This window comes from Colletotrichum godetiae, assembly GCF_030913485.1.
Source record: "Colletotrichum godetiae strain CBS 193.32 chromosome Unknown BDP55scaffold_6, whole genome shotgun sequence".
NCBI classification, from domain to species: Eukaryota; Fungi; Ascomycota; class Sordariomycetes; order Glomerellales; family Glomerellaceae; genus Colletotrichum; species Colletotrichum godetiae.
Window position 1 is genome coordinate 949602 of NW_026851254.1, and position 17790 is coordinate 967391.

Here is a 17790-nt window from a genome sequence, read left to right on the forward strand (position 1 = left end):
ACTGTCCGGTGTCAAGCAGGCACAGCCAGACCACCCTGCCTGGCTCCTGCCTTCCACACCTGCCACGAGAAGGGTATATAGACCCCCTCATTCCCATTCCAGTCACCAGCCAGGAGGCGTCCGTCCAGGTCGACGGGTCAGGTCAAACTGGCTGGGTGGTGGAGTGGTTAATGGTCAACATTTAAATTCTACGCCAACCAGCCTACTCGACGACAGGCTTAGCGAGTACCCGAGTTCGAATTCCAGCATGAGCACCAAGAGATGTAGCCACACCGGTGGTGAACTCTTTTTTAGTTTGTTTGGGTGATTTTGGGTTGGTAGGTATAGGCAGTCACTTGGTCCTACTATGATAGATAAATGCAAGTAGAAAGGAAAACAAGCTACCCGTGGCATGATGAAGGATTGCAACCCCGTAGCTGCTAGTGGAGACTGGTGTTGTGTCGCTTTCGCGTCTCTGGCGGCTACGAGGGTTGGGCAGCGGTCACATTGAATATAGATACCCGCCGGTTATTCGGTGACCCCGCCGCGCCGAATTGCGGGGCAAGCCGATCGGCGAGATGCCCCACCGCCCGCATTACGCCATCCCGTTGCCCAATTGCTCAAACGACGGCTTACTTGACAGCGACGTGCTGATGCAGCCTCGGATGGAGCTTTTTGCCTCGGATCATACCACTAACATTCTGAGAGTGTGATTGCAATATCAACACGAAGTGATACGCCATCATTCTTCTTTGAAGCTTTCGTGGTTCTGCCGTTCTTGGCTCGGCTCCTCAGATCTAGAGCTCCGATCTTGACCGTTTCAAATCCCAGTAGATTATGAGACAACAGGGGTGAGACACATCAGTATGTCTTTCACATCCATTCCGATTCTCGACCTCGCCTTGGCGCAGGACCCCGAGACGAAGCCGCAATTTCTCGTCGATTTGCGCTACGCACTCATGGAGGTCGGGTTCCTGTACCTCAAGAACGTTGGTATTCCCGACGAGCTGTTCAAGAGGGTGATCAAGGAAGGCAAGAGCTTCTTTGATATACCCACCGAGGAAAAGTACAATGCGCTCCTTTGACCTAGAGAATGAGACTCTAGGTTGTATTTAGATTGTAAGTGTGCTAACACTCCCGACCAGGCTTCAAATTGAAATGAAGAACGCCAAATCCTTCCTCGGCTACTCCCAACTCTCAGCAGAAATCACAGCAGGTAAAATAGACCACCGCGAACAAATCGACCTCTCCACAGAACACCCGCTCCCAGGACCAAACGATCCCCTCTACTACAACCTCCTCGCCCCAAACCAATGGCCCTCTGAATCCGCTCTCCCGGGCTTCCGCGCCACCTTCACAGAGTACATGGACCGCATGGGCCAAATCTCCATCGCCTTCACCTCCCTCATCGCCGAGGCCATCAAACTGCCCCCCAACGCCTTCAACAAGTACTTTGATGCCAACCAGCAGCACAAGCTCAAAATCGTAAAGTACCCAGACCTTCAAGACCTCGGTATCTCGGAACCCGGGATCCAAGGGCAGGGTGTCGGTCCGCATAAGGATAGTATGCTGAGCAGCTACCTCTTACAAGCAAGCCACCACCGCGGCCTACAGGTCCAAAACGTCCGCGGCGAATGGATCGACGCGCCGCCTGTCGAGGGTACGCTGGTCGTGGCTATCGGGCAAGGACTCGAAGCGCTGTCGCAGGGTGTCTGCGTGTCGACTACGCACCGCGTGCTCAGCCCGCCTGCTGGCGAGGGCGCGCGGTTCTCTATTCCGTTTTTCCAGGGGGTGAGAGGGGACGCTGACTTTGAAGACCTGGAGACTGTCGGGGTCGGTCGGGTGCCGGAGGATATTCGGGAGCAGAGGCGTCTTGTGCTGGAGAGGAATGGCGGGGCGAGGCTTGATGATGTGGAGTTTACGTTCCGGAGGGGCGGGGTTGCGAAGACGCTCGGGGAGGCGACTTTGAGGAATCGGGTGAAGAGTCATCCGGATGTTGGGGAGAGGTGGTACCCGGATATTTTAGCTGCTATTCGCGAGGAGCAGGCTAGAGCTGCTGGCGGCGGTGGTGGTGGTGGCAGCGGGGAGAAGGGCGATGTGAATGGTGTTCCAGAGGTCTCATCCGTTCCTGTTCCGGCGCACTGAAGGCTTGGGTAGATATAGATATGTAAGCTTCGTGAGAGTCTTGCCTGCTCGTGGTAGTGATACCTGGATAGACTCGTGTTCATGTGAACTCGTCAAGTGTATTCGCGCGTTGTGTTGGCCACATCACGCAGGCGGTGAAGGTGGGCTCAGCCAAACTCAATGAGCGCTGCAACTTGTGATGGTATGTGTACTCGTTTAATCCTATTTTTTCTTGATTTTCCGAAAATAATGAGGGCAAAATTTCAAATTACGCCTTTTCGCTGCATGCCCAGGCCAGATCTTGACCGATTCCGCCCATCATGTCTTCAACATCACGCCGTACCGCCATGCTCGCCCCTGAAAACTCCTCACAACTCCAACCGGTTGATGACTCTCCTCGCTCTCGGTCTTTGTTCTCTCTCAAAATTATGCGGCGACGAAGGCGGGGAAGCAGTCGGCGAGGCCCTTGCTGTGCTTGTTCTCGGCGTGCTCCGTAAGGCTTTTAACATGGAACAAACGTCAGTACGCTGAATAGCAGACGACAAAGTCGCAAAGTCGACATTGGAGGGAAGGAGCAGGAAGTTTGCGACTTACGCAGGAGCCTTGGTAGTCTTGAGGAAGGTGGACTTGCAGATCTGGCACTGGATATCCTTGGCGGCAGCGTTCTAGTCGCAAGAAGTATCAGTCGTCTGAACCTAGGAAAGGTATCGATTGTGAATGGAATATACGTACCACCTTGAGCTGAGAGCCCTTGGGCTTCGCGTCCTTGGCGTTGCGATCACGCTTCTGCTGAGCCTTTGCGCCCTGATTCCCCCAGAATGTCAGCATCGGTTCTGCCCCTCATTTTTGGACCCTGATCAGCGGTGGGGGAGGGGGAAGGGTTCGTTGGGTGCACATACGTTACCCATTTTGATGATATGTGTCGGAAGTGGGAGTAATTTGAAGTGTAGGGTGTAGGAGATTCGAGTGCAAAGAGTCGATCGCGTTCTTGAAGAGTTCGTGAGATTTCGGGAAGTGAGGAAGGGGAAGTTGTTCGAAGCGGGCGCAGACCGACTGACCTTTTTTTTTTCTGCTGCCCCTCGGACGACCCCGTAGCGCTTCTGCATGGATCGGCATTCCAGACTGTCCTTGGGCACGGGCCTTCCGGGCCAGTAACGTGCCAGTCGCACTCTCCACCTGGGGTCTTCACCGACGGCACGCTAATAGTGGGTCGTCCCTTCTGAGGAGAAAGTCTGGGCCGGATTTTGTTTGTAGCGTCCCGGGAATGTCGCTACAGAAGCCGTTTCATTCAGTCTCCTTTCCTTCACATGCCTGAGTACCTTAACTGGCATTATCCGTATTGTCAGTCATTCGTTTCGTTTCAACGGACCCATTTTTCCCAATAGAGTTACAGCTTCCACGCTTCTCCTGACTTGTTCACTCTGTAGCTTTCCGCCCCTCCATCAACGACGAGCCTCAGACGAGTTCGATTGAGCCCAGGCATGAACTAATTATCTTTCGACAAAGTACTTTGACACCGCGTCGTTGAGTGTAGGTTCTGGCTCCTTACGTTGAACCGAAGCTAGGTACTGGCCTCGCGACCTGATCCACTTCTTTGCTGCCTTCAGGAGCGCGTCAAGCTTTGTTCTGGGGGGCTCCATTAGACCGTACTCATACCCTTGCCGTACTTCTTCATACGTCTCTTTGCTCTGAGAACCCATTTACTCGCGATCCCAGGCGTGGTCAAGGAACGTCGCGCATCATGGCGACCTGGACTCCCAAGATCATGTCACCGGACAAGCTATCTGCTAAGGAATTCAAGCATCTGCTTTCGGAATACAAACCTCTCATCGAATCCATTTCATCCACCAAAGGCGGTATGTCGGCCCTCGATCGCGGCCTTCCCCGCATTATCAATGATCTTCCCAGCAGATACCTGACTTCTCTCAATAGCCAAGCCTGGCCAAAAGACCCTGGAAGAACTGGACCATTTCCGATTTGTCGAGGCCCCGACACAGTTTTCTGAGTTTGAGCCGAAGCGGGTAATGAACCACGATGACGTGAAACTCTTAGTGGAATGGAAGCTGTAAGTGCGAGTCTTTCTTGATCATGCGTTTCCTTACCACATGTGTTTGCGGAGCTTCCGCTGCAGGACCCCGTTTTCAAGAATCTCGTATAAGTGTGCATGCGTTGAGTCATGTGCGCCTCGATTCCCGTAATGATTGGAAGAGTCGAGTTTTCTAATTTATTTGCTGCAGCCGCCATGGGACATTCCGTCCAACGCTGATGAAATTGGTGTCATCCAACGATTCTTCAGCTGTTGCGGAGACTATTCAGAACGCCGTTGCGAGCTACCACAACACACGTGACCTTCCAGCGGCTTTGGGCATTCTGACCAAGTTGAAGGGCATCGGTCCCGCAACAGCCTCGCTTCTTCTTGCGGTACACTTTTGTGAGAAAGTCATGTTCTTCTCCGACGAGTGGTACTACTGGCTGTGCAACAAGAACCAAAAAACATCACTCAAGTACAACATGAAGGAATACGAGTCTCTCAACGTGGAAGTAGAAAAGCTCACGAAAAGACTAAACGTGTCCGCCTTAGACGTGGAAAAAGTAGCATACGTCATCTTCAAACAGGAAGGCATTGATCCCAAGCTGGCGCTCAAACGTAGCCTGCCAAAGGTTGCAAAGACGGACGCGACGAAGACAGAGGCGGCAGTACCAACAAAAAGAAAGAAGAGCTCCGAAGATGTAGTTGAGGACAAGATCCCGGTCAGAAGATCGAAACGTGGGAAGGCTGCGTAATAAGCTTAAAAGGGTCAGCGTTCGGACGGCGAAAACCGGGCCAGTCCGAAACACGGCAGATGGGAACGACAGACCGGATGATATGATCCAATCCGCATCGACGGATCTGCTCGAGGTTGGCCTCCGATGCATGCGTCTACAACCTGAAGGTGTGGTGAACGTTGCATCAAGTGTCCCAGGACTGGGCTGAATGGAGACTGGTCTTGGAAATCCGAATTAGAACTTTCACCATGCGGCTACTTTTCACTTGTCAGTCAACTCTCCCATTGGCCTTATATCCAGTAACGATGTTCAATGAGGTTTGTGGCGGCACAGCGGCCCGGCTGTAGCGTTGTCAGCGACTAGAAGTCTCCCCCACCGTTGAGCCGCGGCGACCCGACCTTTTCCCGGCCCCGCGTGATCCTGACCCCGGAACCTAGTCGGCGGCGGGGCCCGATGCCATCGCTCTAGGAACATGCCCCAACTCGTCCATACCACGAACACACGACACAACACGGAGCTTCTGCAAGTACCACCCGGTACGTTGCAGCTATTTGCACAGCGGGATGGAGGACGACATGTTCCAAAACGAATATGGGCAAGGCGATGACACGTCGCCACTGCCGGACCTGGATGTCTCGTCCATTCCAGACGATCTGCTTTCTCAGTTTCTCTCACCTTTTGATACCCCCAGTCTGCTGTGGTCACAGTCATTTCCCATAGCTCTGGACAATCACCCGCGAGGCTTTATGCGTGCCGACGAAATCTTCACCGAGAATGGCGGGCCCATCCCGCTACCACCGAGATTTGCTCAGATTAAACGGAGCCTCGTCGCCGGCAAAGAGCACGCCATAGTACAATCATGGGAACGCCTGTTAGTCGCTCTCCGAGCCGAAATTGCCGTTATCGGTGTTAGGAAGTCAGACATCATTCCGATCATTGACTTCTCGGAGCTCCAAAACCATGCCAGCGTGTCCGAGTTTACCGCCAAGCTCCGGCGCCGAGGTGGTGCCATCATCCGCAACGTCGTACCGGCCTCCGAGGCTCATGCTTGGCGGGAAGAGACGGAGGCGTATCTATTGGAGAACCCGCACACTAAGGGCTGGCCGACGCGCGATCCGCACTTGTTCGGCATCTACTGGTCCCCGTCACAGATCAAGGGCCGAGCCCATCCCAACGTCTTAGCCGCTCAGCGGTTCTTGATGAAGCTATGGCGCTCTCGAGATCCCAGTGCTCCTGTGGTGGCCGACCTGCCAGTGGCATACGCCGATCGTCTACGAATCCGAACTCCAGGTGATGAGGCCTGGCATCTGAATGCCCATGTAGACGGCGGCAGTGTCGAGCGTTGGGAGAGTGATGGTTACGGGAACGCCGGCACGTATCAGCGCATATGGGACGGCAACTGGGAAGACTATGACCCCTGGGACAGCAGCACGAGGCTCAGAGTCACTTCAGACCTCTACAACGGCGCGGGCTCGTGTAGCATGTTTCGCATGTTCCAAGGCTGGCTTTCCATGTCCGACATCAACCCAGCTGACGGCACCCTCCTGCTCTGCCCCATGCTCCAGCTCGCCACCGCCTACTTCCTCTTACGCCCCTTCTTCTCACCGCGCAACCCCTCACCGACGTCCCCCAACTTCCTCGCACGCGAGAACTGGGCGTTGGACTTTGCCCAAACGAGCATTATCCAAGGCGCCGTACCATCTTACACACAAGAGCTCAACTCGGCGCTCCACCCCCATCTCCAGCTCGACAAGTCCCTCGTGCGTATCCCGCCCGTGCGGCCGGGCGACTATGTGGTATGGCACCCGGACATGGTATATGGTGTCGACAGGGTGCCGACGTCGTCCGCGCCCGCGACCATCATGTACATCCCGGCCTGTCCCCTGACGCAGACCAATGCGCTGTACCTCGCCCGCCAGCGGAAGGCGTTCCTTCTCGGCCAGCCGAGCCCGGACTTTGGGGGCGGTAAAGGGGAGACGACGCACACGGGCCGCCCTGGGACGCAGGAGGTTAGCGATGCGGGCGGGGAGGATGGGCTTAGGGCTATGGGGTTGATGCCGTGGGAGGATAAGGAGGGGAGGAGTCCGACGGAGAAGGCGCTGGTTGGGATGGCGAATGCGATTCTGTTTCCTGAGAGCTATGATATGGTTTGAGCATTTTTCTTGGGGAAAGGAGCGGGGTTGGTCTGCATGGCGTTTGGGTCGATTCTTGGGTGCATATAGGGAGCGAGTTTGGTAGAATCAAAAGGTTTGGGAAAAGAGAGTCGGCAGTATAATGGAGAACAATGTGAAGTTGTCCTTCGAGAGAACGATTCTACATACAAGGATGCCTCCGGTTTCAAGGTGGCCTCGATCCTGTCTACGACGCTCTGGCAGAAAGCAAAGTTATCATTCCCCAGAAAAGAAGCTGCAACTTGAAGTAAGAATTCGCTCCAATATCTCTAACGAAGCCGCATGGGGCAGACTCGACCAACAAGGGGTCAGGCGGTGCGTTGCGATTTCCCTGCATCTCATTACAAAATAGACCTTGATACTACAAGCCATGTAATGCAATGGAAACTACTCTGTAAACGTCTCGGATATTTCGTTCCGAGTACCTGATATGCGCACATACAACGTGTACCACGACAAGAATGCCTCGCTCAGATGATGGGCTGCACGTATGTGGCCAGCATTAACCAGCGAGGGGTGAAAATCGCCTATCTTTCATCACTGCATGCGCCAATAATGCGGCGTGGTCATGATCACTCAGTGCTGGATATTTTATTGGAGGGGGTTCTACCAAAACCGCCTTGCGCTGCAGAGCCTGCAGCAACGAAGACACAGCCTGCCTACATGGTGGCAGAATTCACACTTCACCCTGTCCAATGATACGATGGCGGTCTGCCCATGGCTGCCTAAAAGCTAGAACGAACTCCGGATAAGATCTATTCATTGCTCACATCGTCTGCTGAAATTCGATCGACCCTGATAGTGTACCCAACGACAGCTTTAGGATCAATAGCAATTTCCAGACAACTGTTTCGACTATCGGGCTGTTCTGTCATGGCCGACCCCTTGAGCATCGCCGCAAGCATTGCGGGACTCCTCTCACTTGCGGACATTGTATTTCTACGCTTGTCCAAGTATGTCAAATCAGTCAAGAATGCCGAGAAAGAGATCGGCGATCTGCGCGACGAAGTCAATCGAGTCGGAGGACTTGTCAACATGCTGTCGCGATTGGCAACCGCCCTAGAGGTGGAAGACGGGCCTCCCATCCAGGGCTTCAGGATTTACCACATTGACGCTTGTGCAGCAATCCTATCCGACGTCATCAATAAGACGAAGAAGTATGATGAAAAATCAGGGGTCAAACTTAAGAAACTCATGTGGCCGTACACATCTTCAAAGACCAAGGAAATGCTGGCAGACCTATCTCGACACAAGGAAAATATGAACCTTGCTCTATCAGCCACTTCGTTAGAGACATTGCTGCGTTGTCTTGCGAAAGAGGAAGAAATAGAGCGAACGACAGCTGCAATATTAGCTGATGTTCAAAAGACCCGAGAAATTGCAGTTCGAATTCGTGAGGATGACCAGCGAAAGAGAATCCTCGACTTCTTTCTGAAATACAATCCGCAGTCAAATTACGAGATGAGCGTAAAGCTACGGCACCCGAGGACTGGCATGTGGCTTGAACGCCATTCTTCTTTTCAGCAATGGCTTAGAAACCAAGGGTCCCGACTCTGGTTGAGCGGCATTCCCGGCGCTGGCAAAACGGTGCTCGCGGGCTCAATCATTGGCCATGCTCTTGCGAGAAGCTCAGAAACCGTTGCTGTAGGCTTCTTCTTCTGCGACTACAAGAATGAGAAGACGCAAAGCCCTGTCAACATTCTTGGGGCTTTGGCGTACCAACTGGCGAGACAAAGCGAGGAAGCGTATTCGATGCTCGAAGAATATTACTCTGAGCTCCACCCAGACACGCGACTTCCTCGTTCTCCCAGCATAGAAGACCTAAGGCGAACCATTGCAAGGATGGCTCAAGTCTTTGAACGTGCCTACTTCGTGGTTGACGGCTTAGATGAATGCGGAGATCACGCAGAGGAGATCGTGGAGGCGCTTTGCGATATTGCAGAAAACTCGGATGAACTGTCGATGGCGCTACTTAGTCGCGATGAGGATAACATTCAACGACACCTTCGAGGTCCCGAGAATAACTTCCACAATATAGAGATTGCAGCTCACACGGAAGACATCACCGAATTTCTCACGTCGGAAATCGAACGGCGCATTCATAACAGGAAGCTGGTACTCGAAGATCTCTCTCTCAAATCAGAGATTTTGGAAAGCCTCGTCGCCGGGGCACACGGAATGTAAGCATTATTGCCGTCGGAATGTATAACATGAGATTTGACTGACTTGACTTCTGGCTAGGTTTCGCTGGGTTGCTTGTCAACTGGATCACCTTGGACATTGCATGTCAGACGAGGAATGTCGAGAAGCCCTGCATCGTCTCCCACCTGACCTCCCAGAGACTTATATGCGCATCTTAAGAAGAGTTCCCGATGCAAAACAAACGTTCGTTCAGATGACACTGCTTTTCATTGCTTACGCTGAGCCAAGACTCGACACTGCGAGGTTGAGAGAGATTCTTTCAATACCATCAACTAGCCAGCATCTGGGCCCATCTGGCATCATAAGGGAAGACTCAATTGCCAGGTATTGCAGCAGTCTGATTCGAAAGTCAAATGACGGAATTTTTTTTGAATTCGCCCATTTCTCGGTTCAAGAGTTTTTGACAAGCAATTTCTTACAGTCGTCTGACTTGGAAATGTTTCACATCTCCAAATCTCACTGCAACAGGCTTCTAGCAGTGCGGTGCCTGGAATACCTTCAGCTTGACAACTTCAACCATACACCGAGGGCAACCAGTGAGGAAATCGACTACATGGAACACAGGAGCACCGAATACCAACTCTACGAATATGCTGCACAATACTGGCTGTTTTTCGCTAGAGAAGAATGGATGGATTCTGAATTACTAGCCGAGGCGAAGCGGCTGTTCGATCCGCGAAAATCTACACATTTTACGTCATGGGTATCGACGTTATTCTGGGTGATCTATATCGATATAATAGATACTGATATCGATATGAATGACTCCTTCATGATTAAATTGATAGCGGAAATCACTCACGACAGCTTCCGACCACTACACTTGGCGGCGATTTTGTCACTGCCAGAGATCAGTTCATTCCTGCTACAGACTTCAACTCATCGCGAGACCATATGCTTTTTTGGAACTCCGATTGAGTGTGCTGTGAGCTGTCTTTACGGGGCTCTCGAACAACTCGATTCAAGTTTCACCATGACGCGGTGGTTTGAAATCGTTACATCAATGGGCGGATTCGAGGTGTGCCATACTCTCGAGACTGTAAAAGCATTCTTGGAAGTGGATCCCCGAGCACCAGAAGGTCTTTTAGGTGCTTCTCTGTGTGTTGGTATCAGCATAGCAGACTTTTCGGTCGCTCAATTACTCGTCGACGAAGGTCTTGTTCCCACCCAAAGCGACTTGGACCGATTCAAAGAAGCTATGAGTAGCCAGCTCAATTATGAAGACCTTCATTGTCATGATGAAGCTCTGGCATCACTTTGCCAATTTTGCGAAGCACTTAGCTCTGGTATTGATAATTCGCCTTTGGATTTTGAGTTCTGTCAGTCGGTGTGGGGATTTTGCCTGCAGCTGGCTCCGGATCCCGGTGATCTCAAAGGCTTTAACATCAGTTCCAAAGTTACCGACGATGTACGTAGCCTCGAGGCGTTGGCATTGGAGGTGGTCCGCTCAAACTTCGACTTCGCTACGTTGCAAAGAGTGGTTGATGATCAACGAATAGATGTTTCATCAATTCTAAGTCCTGGTCAGGAAGATGGGCTGCTGCATTCACTAGGCCGAGCAGGAGATAGAACTGAATACGATGACACCTGGATTGACCGGGCAGAAAAAGTCTTGGATTTGCTGTTGAGCGCCGGCTGTAGCCTTTCCAAGCGCAACAGCGATGGACACACACCATTGACGCTTGCAATCAGGGAGAAGCGGATTGAAATCGCCAAAGTCATCCTAACGAGGTGCGAAAATGAACCGACGGCTTGGGAGTGCCAGACACCAATACTGTTGTTGGTTGCTGAATCAGGCTCTGAGGAGATCTTAGACCTACTTCAAGGTATGGATCTAGAAGTTCACCTGGCCGACTACGAAAAGAAAACCCCCTTGCATTGCTTGGGTCCCAATGTGGAGTTGGCATTGGTCAAAAAATTGGAATCGCTGATTCCAGACGCGAGGCAATGTCGAAGCGATGCAAAGTTGCCATGGGAATTCTATATGAATACCATCTCAGTCGAAAGAGGTTACTTGATCTCGCCAGATATGGAGGTCCTGGAGTATCTCGTCCAGCCGTTAGCGACTCACTTGGACCCTTTTGAGGCGACGAAGGTATGGGAGTGCTATGTTTCCAAAGTTTTGCAGAGCAAACAACTTGCATCCAAGCATATCGATGAAGCAGCCAAATGCCTGGCGCGTGTTGGAATATTCGACAGTTACGAGAGATATCGCTTGAAGTCTGCGCTTCTCCCAGTCGCTGAAGCCTGCTCGAATAAGTGGTTGCTAGATCCGCACAACATTAAGGACTTCCCTCTTACGGACGACACGCTGTGTTTCCTGCTGAAGACCACAAGCTACTGGGACAGCTTCGACGAATCATTATGTGGCGTTGAACTTCTGAAAGTATCTGCCACTCTCAACCACGACATGACAGTATTCCAGCTATTGACGCGAGGCATTGATGTCCATCGGCGTTACAAAGGGGTTTCCGCCCTGGAATACCACTGTGCGTTACCAGCTATCAATGAAGACGACGTTGCCAGGGTACGGAAGCTCCTTGATTATGCAGATTCCATATGTTTGAACCACACAAATCCAAGCTCTGGCTTAGGGTTGATTCATCTCTCGAATGAGGCGGATGTACCGCAATTCAGGCACGAGATAGTTGAGATGCTAGTATGGCGTGGGGCTAGCCCAGATCTTCGGGTTAATATCTGGCCACATCCGTCAGCATTAGTTCACCACTTGTCGAAGAAACGTTTTGAGTTGGCAGCTACTCTCTTCCGTCAAGGAGCGGATCCCACAGTCCCGTGCCGATCTGGATGGACAGCGACTCACGTGGCCATTGCAAAAGATTGCGTTTCTTTCTTGTCCGACCTTCTCGAGCACAGAAACTCCAATTTTGAGATTGACTGGGAAGGCCAAAGTCACAAAGGCATCAGGCCGCTGCACCAGGCAGCCCTATCATCTGTCGATTGCCTCCAGGCTATTCTTGGGAAGGTGGCATCTATCAGCCTGGAAGCGCCGGCAGAGAATGGGCACACTGCTGTCCACTTTGCAGTGATGGGCGGGAACACCAGTGCGATTGAACTTCTGCATGCACGAGGTGCAAATATCAACGCGAGGTCAATCGACGGCCAATTAGCACTGCATTGCTGTTGGTAGAGGTAATCTCATGGCAGTCGAGAGACTCCTGGAGCTGGGCAGTGAAATTTCATCCGATCGCAATGGAATGACGCCGCTCCTACTGGCGTACCAATACAATAATCAAAGTATCATCGACTGCCTCAGAGCCCATGATGTGGGCCAGCACGCCGTGCTTTCGGCTGGTGTGCGTTCTACAGCTCTTGCTAAAGTGTTGTCCAGAGCTATTGAAGCCGGAAACCTGTCTTCGTGCCAGGATATTCTCGCACCATTGTCGACGGTAGATGTAGATTTACCTATGTCCACCTCTGGGGGTTGTACAGCTCTTGGAGTTGCTGTACGCTTTGGGAAACTGGACATCATAACTTGGCTTCTACAACGGGGTGCAAATCCAAATTACCCCTACGGCAACAAGGGTTCCATCATTCTGTCGATGATATGTCAACCCCATTTAAACCCGCGATTGCCGGCGATGCTTGAGAGATACATCGCAACCGGCGGTAGCGTTCTAAACGAGCCAGGATGTCTAGTAGCCGCGGCTGTGGGAGCAAATAACGAGAAAGGTCTGGAAATACTTCTGGATCATCTGAAGAAGAGCAGAAAGTTTCACGCGTAAGTAATCTTCCAAGGTTGAAAAGGTCCATTTACTCACGTCGGCGTAGAGAGCAAGTTGGTGCAGACCCGTCGGCAGCCTTGGCGTTAGCTGTCAATAAAAAATGGCAGGGAAAGACACCATTGCATTACGCGGCCTTGTTGAGTAACGTGGATATCGTTCAGCTTTTAATCGACAATGGCGCCGATCTTGAAGCCAAAGACGATTCTGGTTGTACTCCCCTCCTCCATTCCATCATGGCACCATATAAGGTCAACCCATCAGCTGCTGTGCGAGTTCTACTCCAGGCTGGCAGCGATATCAACTGTCGCAACATCTATGGCGTTACACCGCTGGCCGGAGCATTTTTAAGGGGGAACCGGTATGTCATTTCGGCTCTGATGGACCGGGTTCCAGATGTGCTTGTCAGAGATGACAGAGGGCGCAATGTGTTGCACTATCTCTTCCAGAACGTAGAGACTGGTGAAGAGGACGACGTTAGGCCGTCACTCTTCATCAAGCTAACTCGAATGGGTGTCAATCCGCTCGAAGTCGACGTGTTTGGCTGCTCTGCCTTTCATTTGAGTATACACCACAAATATATGGCAGCCCTCTTGCTGAACGGAAATATCCACACCCAGGTCGAAAGGCCTATTCCATGGTCGACCATGTTTTGGGGTCCAAATGGAGGCAACGCAGCCTGCCTGATAACGGCCTTTCGATTGTGCCGTCGAAGGCTGTCAACGGATAGGTTCTGCAGGCTCCTAAACCTCGAGGCCGTCAGCACCAGAAATCCACTGTGCTTCGCTGCATCTACTGGAAAAATACCAATCATGGAAAACATCTTGTCTTTGGGAATCCTGATAGACTTCGAGGTTTGTCCAGAGGGCTCCGCACTGATGGCAGCGTCCATCGCAGGAAACCTGGAATCTGTTATCTACCTTGTTCGCCACGGCGCGAGCATCTCCTTTCAAGGGCACAACAACTTTCGGTCTGCAGTGGAGCTCGCAGCCACATCGCCGCGGGTCCTTCGCTGGTTGCTTGTTGACCGGTTCACCGACCAGAAAAAGCTCGACCAGTTTTGCCACGAGTCGACCTCCCGAACGTCAGGTTACAGGCCTTGGAGCGGGGTCCAGAAAGCTGAGATGATAATATCAGGACGATGGGAGCGGCAGCCACATGAGTCTTCTCACCGGTACTGGGCACGTCTATCGAGCATGAAAGAAGAGTAAGGGCAAGTTTCTTCCTCCCAGCAACGGGAAGAAAACGCGGAGACAATCGAAGTTGGTCCCATCAGAACCTGTTAAGATTGCAGTCGGTGGGTATTTTGTTCCGTACGATGCCTCTTTGGGAGAACGCTTGACTAGAAAGAGCAAGTGGTCGGGGTTGAGCTTGGAGATTCGAGAGTGTCTCGAGCGTTACTACTCTCAAGGCAAGTCGTGATGGTATGTGTAAATTAGCTAGTCGATTTCTCGTGGAGCGACTGTGCAGCTTGGCGTTAGGTGTATTATGACCAGCAAATTTCTTTCAAATTCTCATACTGCTTTCCGAGCGTAGTCCATGCTGTGAACTTACTTTTCTATCTCATCACTGATTGCTGAGGCATAAGACGGTGCTCAATATGACATACAAACTGCGACCGTTTCAAAATCTTTCATCCGCTTCTATATAATTGTACTAATAGATGAGCTAGCATGCTCATAAGTTGGGCATAAGCTATCAATCAAGCCATCAAATTTTTCTAGAAACACTCTCGGTCTTCCTGCCTGTCTCGAGAGTAACTGGGCTAAGCTGCGTTTCTATAACACAAGGCAGCCAGGAGCAGACCTAGCATTTCCTGACATAGTTGTAACAAACATCAATATATGGGTATATGACTGTACTGAGCTACAGACAGAGAAGCGAACCAAAGACAATGGTATTGACCGTACAGAAGGCCCTGCCTATCAACCTCATCCTTCCGCATCCCACTACGTAATTTAAGATGCAGTAATGAGCGAGCTTCGTGCTAACCGGAAGGCTTGCCCTGCTGATGCGTATACCAAGAGGGCAGTTGAAGATGAGACGAGACCCAAATTACAACCACGACCATACCGCAACGGAAGATATCTCGCTCCCCCCCCTTCCCCCCGAAACAACATGACAAGATCCTCTCCTTCCACAAAGGAGCCACCCAAAAAGAAAGGCAAAGTGTACATGCAACACCGGGCATTCGCCTGTCGTCTCCGACCCGACTACTACTCCGGCCCTCACTGGTTTATCGATGGGAGAACGGACGGGATCCCGAGTTCTCCAGTGGGTGTGGTCGCATGTGCTGTAACTTGGAGGTGAGGGTGTAGATATTGGAGCTGTCACCGAGAGACGGTGGTGGTGCTGTCGCGTCAGGGGCAAAAAGAGAATGGTGAGATCGAGTCTCAGACGCAGCAACTATACTAACGTTGAATACCTATCATACTACATCAAACATTTGCCCTGGCCGGAGACGAACATGTCAAAAAGGGAGGCTTAGTGCTCACGTCAGGCAAAAGTTCCGAAACCGAGAATCGAACTCGGGGCTATGCCTAACCTTTCATCAAGATGAGAGGGCATCATGTTGGCCACTACACCATATCGGATATTGCTGAACATTGTTGGCAAAAATTTGTATAAGGACCAACCTGTGTGAGGGCATGAGCCCGCAACTTGGAAGTAAACTCCTAGCGCCTCTAGCGGTCCCACACCACCGGACACACCCCCGAACATCGGCGTGTCTGCCGACCGAACGTCTTCCGAGATACGACCTCGAGCGAGTCATGGCACGGCTCGCATCCCATGTCAGAAACCCAACCTGTTCGTCTTAGCCCCTAAGAAATTCGCAACCCCTGGCTTCAATCCGCAGGCGATTTGTTTGGCATCGCAGTCTTGGGATCCTTTGGCTTTCTTGAGTCTCGTCTAATTCGCTTAGTTCGATGGACTAGTCCGTCTCTTTTTTTTTTGCCTGCCGCCCAGGTTTTAAAGTAGCTCGATTAAATGGCAGGCACCTAGGTCCACGGGCAGACATTACCCTGGTGTTGGGAATCTCAATCTAACCCCCTCCTTGGCTCCTCCTCACCATCACGGACACCACCAGTGACCACCACCCTCACCGTGATCCGTCACCACGCTACCCACCGGCATTGGACCCCCGGAGAACCGGGAGTGGGATGGTGGGCAGGGTAGTGCCAATGTTTGGAGGAGGGTGTGGGTAAAGATGACGTTGATCGATCCTTTTGTAGTTCATCGACTCCTAGGAAGATGTTCTGCTTGGGAGAAGACCCTCTGGGCACGTTTGGGGGCCTCGTTTATAGCCTCAGAAGTAGACGGTACATCTGGCTTTATGAGACGTCGATGTACTCGATACATTTTGATCTTCGCTGTCTGTTCGGGTACAGTCTCCTCTTGCTTATTAATCAGATATTGTTGAACTTGCGAGTATGTATCTGTCCTCTTGTATGCGAGATAGGTAAATCAGTGGGACGCGTCCGTAAGAATAGCTTGATGCAGTTGTGAATCTTGAGTCGTGAAGAGGAGATTAGGAGATATCGTCTAGGAAAAGATCCGAATCGTTCCTCGGAATTGCAGCAAACCCACCGGCTCCTCGTCGTTCGATTCGTCATACTCGTCAGAGCTGGCGAGGTAATGACGCAAATCAGATATCACATCGGAGGGGCTCCCAATGTCCATCAAATAGATTCGGGGGCTGGGATAACGTGGGGATATCCTCATCGCATGTTAACACGCAGGTCGCTTTGCACACGTGTATGACCCGGAGGCCAGAACTTCCTCTCAACCCCCGGCCTTGGCAGGGTGGTAGGTAGGAAAAAGATCCGGGACTTGAATCGTGTATCGTGCATCGGAGAAGAGTACGGATATGGGTTGTAGCTCAAAGCCTAGGTGGGAATGGAACTCCAAATTCCAACTTTCCTTGTGGACTGACTCCAAACTCCGCTTACCCCCTCACAAACTCCTCATCGCTTTTTGTTCAAGCCTATCCCAGAAAGCGATGCTCCCAGCACCCCGGGAATGGACTGTCTTGGTGGCAAGGGGTCCTATCCGAGCCGTTGGCAACACAGCTTTTCTCGGATCTTCTGACCTCGCATGCTCACCGTTTTCGTACGAAGTGTCGAGACGGTCTCTGGACGGTTGCAAATGGGTCACACAAGTATACTCACACCCCTTTTCTTGAATCGCCAAATCGAAGAATGTTGCAACTTCCTTGATTGACCCCCAGATGGGAATTGCGTCACTATAATTTCAGTAAGGCAGAGTCGCTTCTTATCTTACTTTCCGCCTAGCCCCGCGGACTCCCGGCTGGAGTCTCAAAGCTCACACCCAAAAGAGCGGCACGACCTGCCTGCCCGTTCCGATTGGGAAAGGCTTCAAAATGGTTAAGGTTTCTTGTGTAACCCGTCAACTATGAGATGACGTTGTGGAACTTGGACGGGCCCCGCGCTGCCGGCCAAAGGAGTTGGTTGCGGGAGTCCCACTCGCAGCTTGCCAACCTCTCCCCAGAATCAATAAGTGCTGTTGTCGGCTAGACTGAGGGTTCACTTACTCATACAAAGTAGGTGTGCCATTTCGGCAAAAACATGGCTATATCCCGATATGAATCCCGAATTGTTATCACTTCAAAGCCCGAGCGGCCGCGTGATAGTGGTAGCGGCGGGCAACAACTGGGCAGAACTTCTCCTGTACAACACGAGGAAATAGGTGCTAGCTCGGTCATGATGTGAAGTCGACATATCGAGAGCTGGAGTGGGAATAGGGCTTGATGAATGCCGAGACATGTCAGAGCTTTCACCAAACTAAGA

General features: G+C 51.7%; 5 protein-coding genes and 1 non-coding gene across 6 annotated transcripts; 4 read left to right on the forward strand and 2 right to left on the reverse strand.

The window, feature by feature from the left end:
* Window positions 1-845: 845 nt before the first annotated feature.
* Window positions 846-2124, forward strand: BDP55DRAFT_691042 (2OG-Fe(II) oxygenase superfamily protein; the record flags this gene model as incomplete). Its single annotated transcript, XM_060576928.1, has 2 exons — window positions 846-1045; window positions 1125-2124. 2 exons carry the CDS (start codon window positions 846-848, stop codon window positions 2122-2124), a joined length of 1200 nt encoding a protein of 399 aa, XP_060434078.1.
* Window positions 2125-2529: 405 nt separating this feature from the next.
* Window positions 2530-3011, reverse strand: BDP55DRAFT_724933 (At2g23090 like protein; the record flags this gene model as incomplete). Its single annotated transcript, XM_060578957.1, has 4 exons — window positions 2530-2602; window positions 2698-2768; window positions 2836-2907; window positions 3003-3011. The coding sequence occupies 4 exons, from the start codon at window positions 3009-3011 to the stop codon at window positions 2530-2532; spliced, it is 225 nt and encodes a 74-aa protein (XP_060434079.1).
* Window positions 3012-3844: 833 nt separating this feature from the next.
* BDP55DRAFT_628063 (uncharacterized protein) lies at window positions 3845-7022 on the forward strand (the record flags this gene model as incomplete). The annotated part of the gene is made up of 5 exons (XM_060571845.1): window positions 3845-3959; window positions 4036-4168; window positions 4341-4854; window positions 5142-5186; window positions 5307-7022. 5 exons carry the CDS (start codon window positions 3845-3847, stop codon window positions 7020-7022), a joined length of 2523 nt encoding a protein of 840 aa, XP_060434080.1.
* A 716-nt stretch (window positions 7023-7738) lies between these two features.
* Window positions 7739-12441, forward strand: BDP55DRAFT_347993 (uncharacterized protein). The gene is made up of 2 exons (XM_060566973.1): window positions 7739-9220; window positions 9282-12441. The coding sequence occupies exons 1-2, from the start codon at window positions 7914-7916 to the stop codon at window positions 12388-12390; spliced, it is 4416 nt and encodes a 1471-aa protein (XP_060434081.1). The 5' UTR covers window positions 7739-7913; the 3' UTR covers window positions 12391-12441.
* Window positions 12442-12482: 41 nt separating this feature from the next.
* Window positions 12483-14509, forward strand: BDP55DRAFT_348015 (ankyrin repeat-containing domain protein). The gene is made up of 3 exons (XM_060566974.1): window positions 12483-12497; window positions 12592-12981; window positions 13032-14509. The coding sequence occupies exons 2-3, from the start codon at window positions 12668-12670 to the stop codon at window positions 14191-14193; spliced, it is 1476 nt and encodes a 491-aa protein (XP_060434082.1). The 5' UTR covers window positions 12483-12497; window positions 12592-12667; the 3' UTR covers window positions 14194-14509.
* Window positions 14510-15489: 980 nt separating this feature from the next.
* On the reverse strand, window positions 15490-15576 carry BDP55DRAFT_t69. The gene has a single exon. It is a non-coding gene; the product is annotated as a tRNA-Glu (tRNA).
* Between the last annotated feature and the right edge of the window lie 2214 nt (window positions 15577-17790).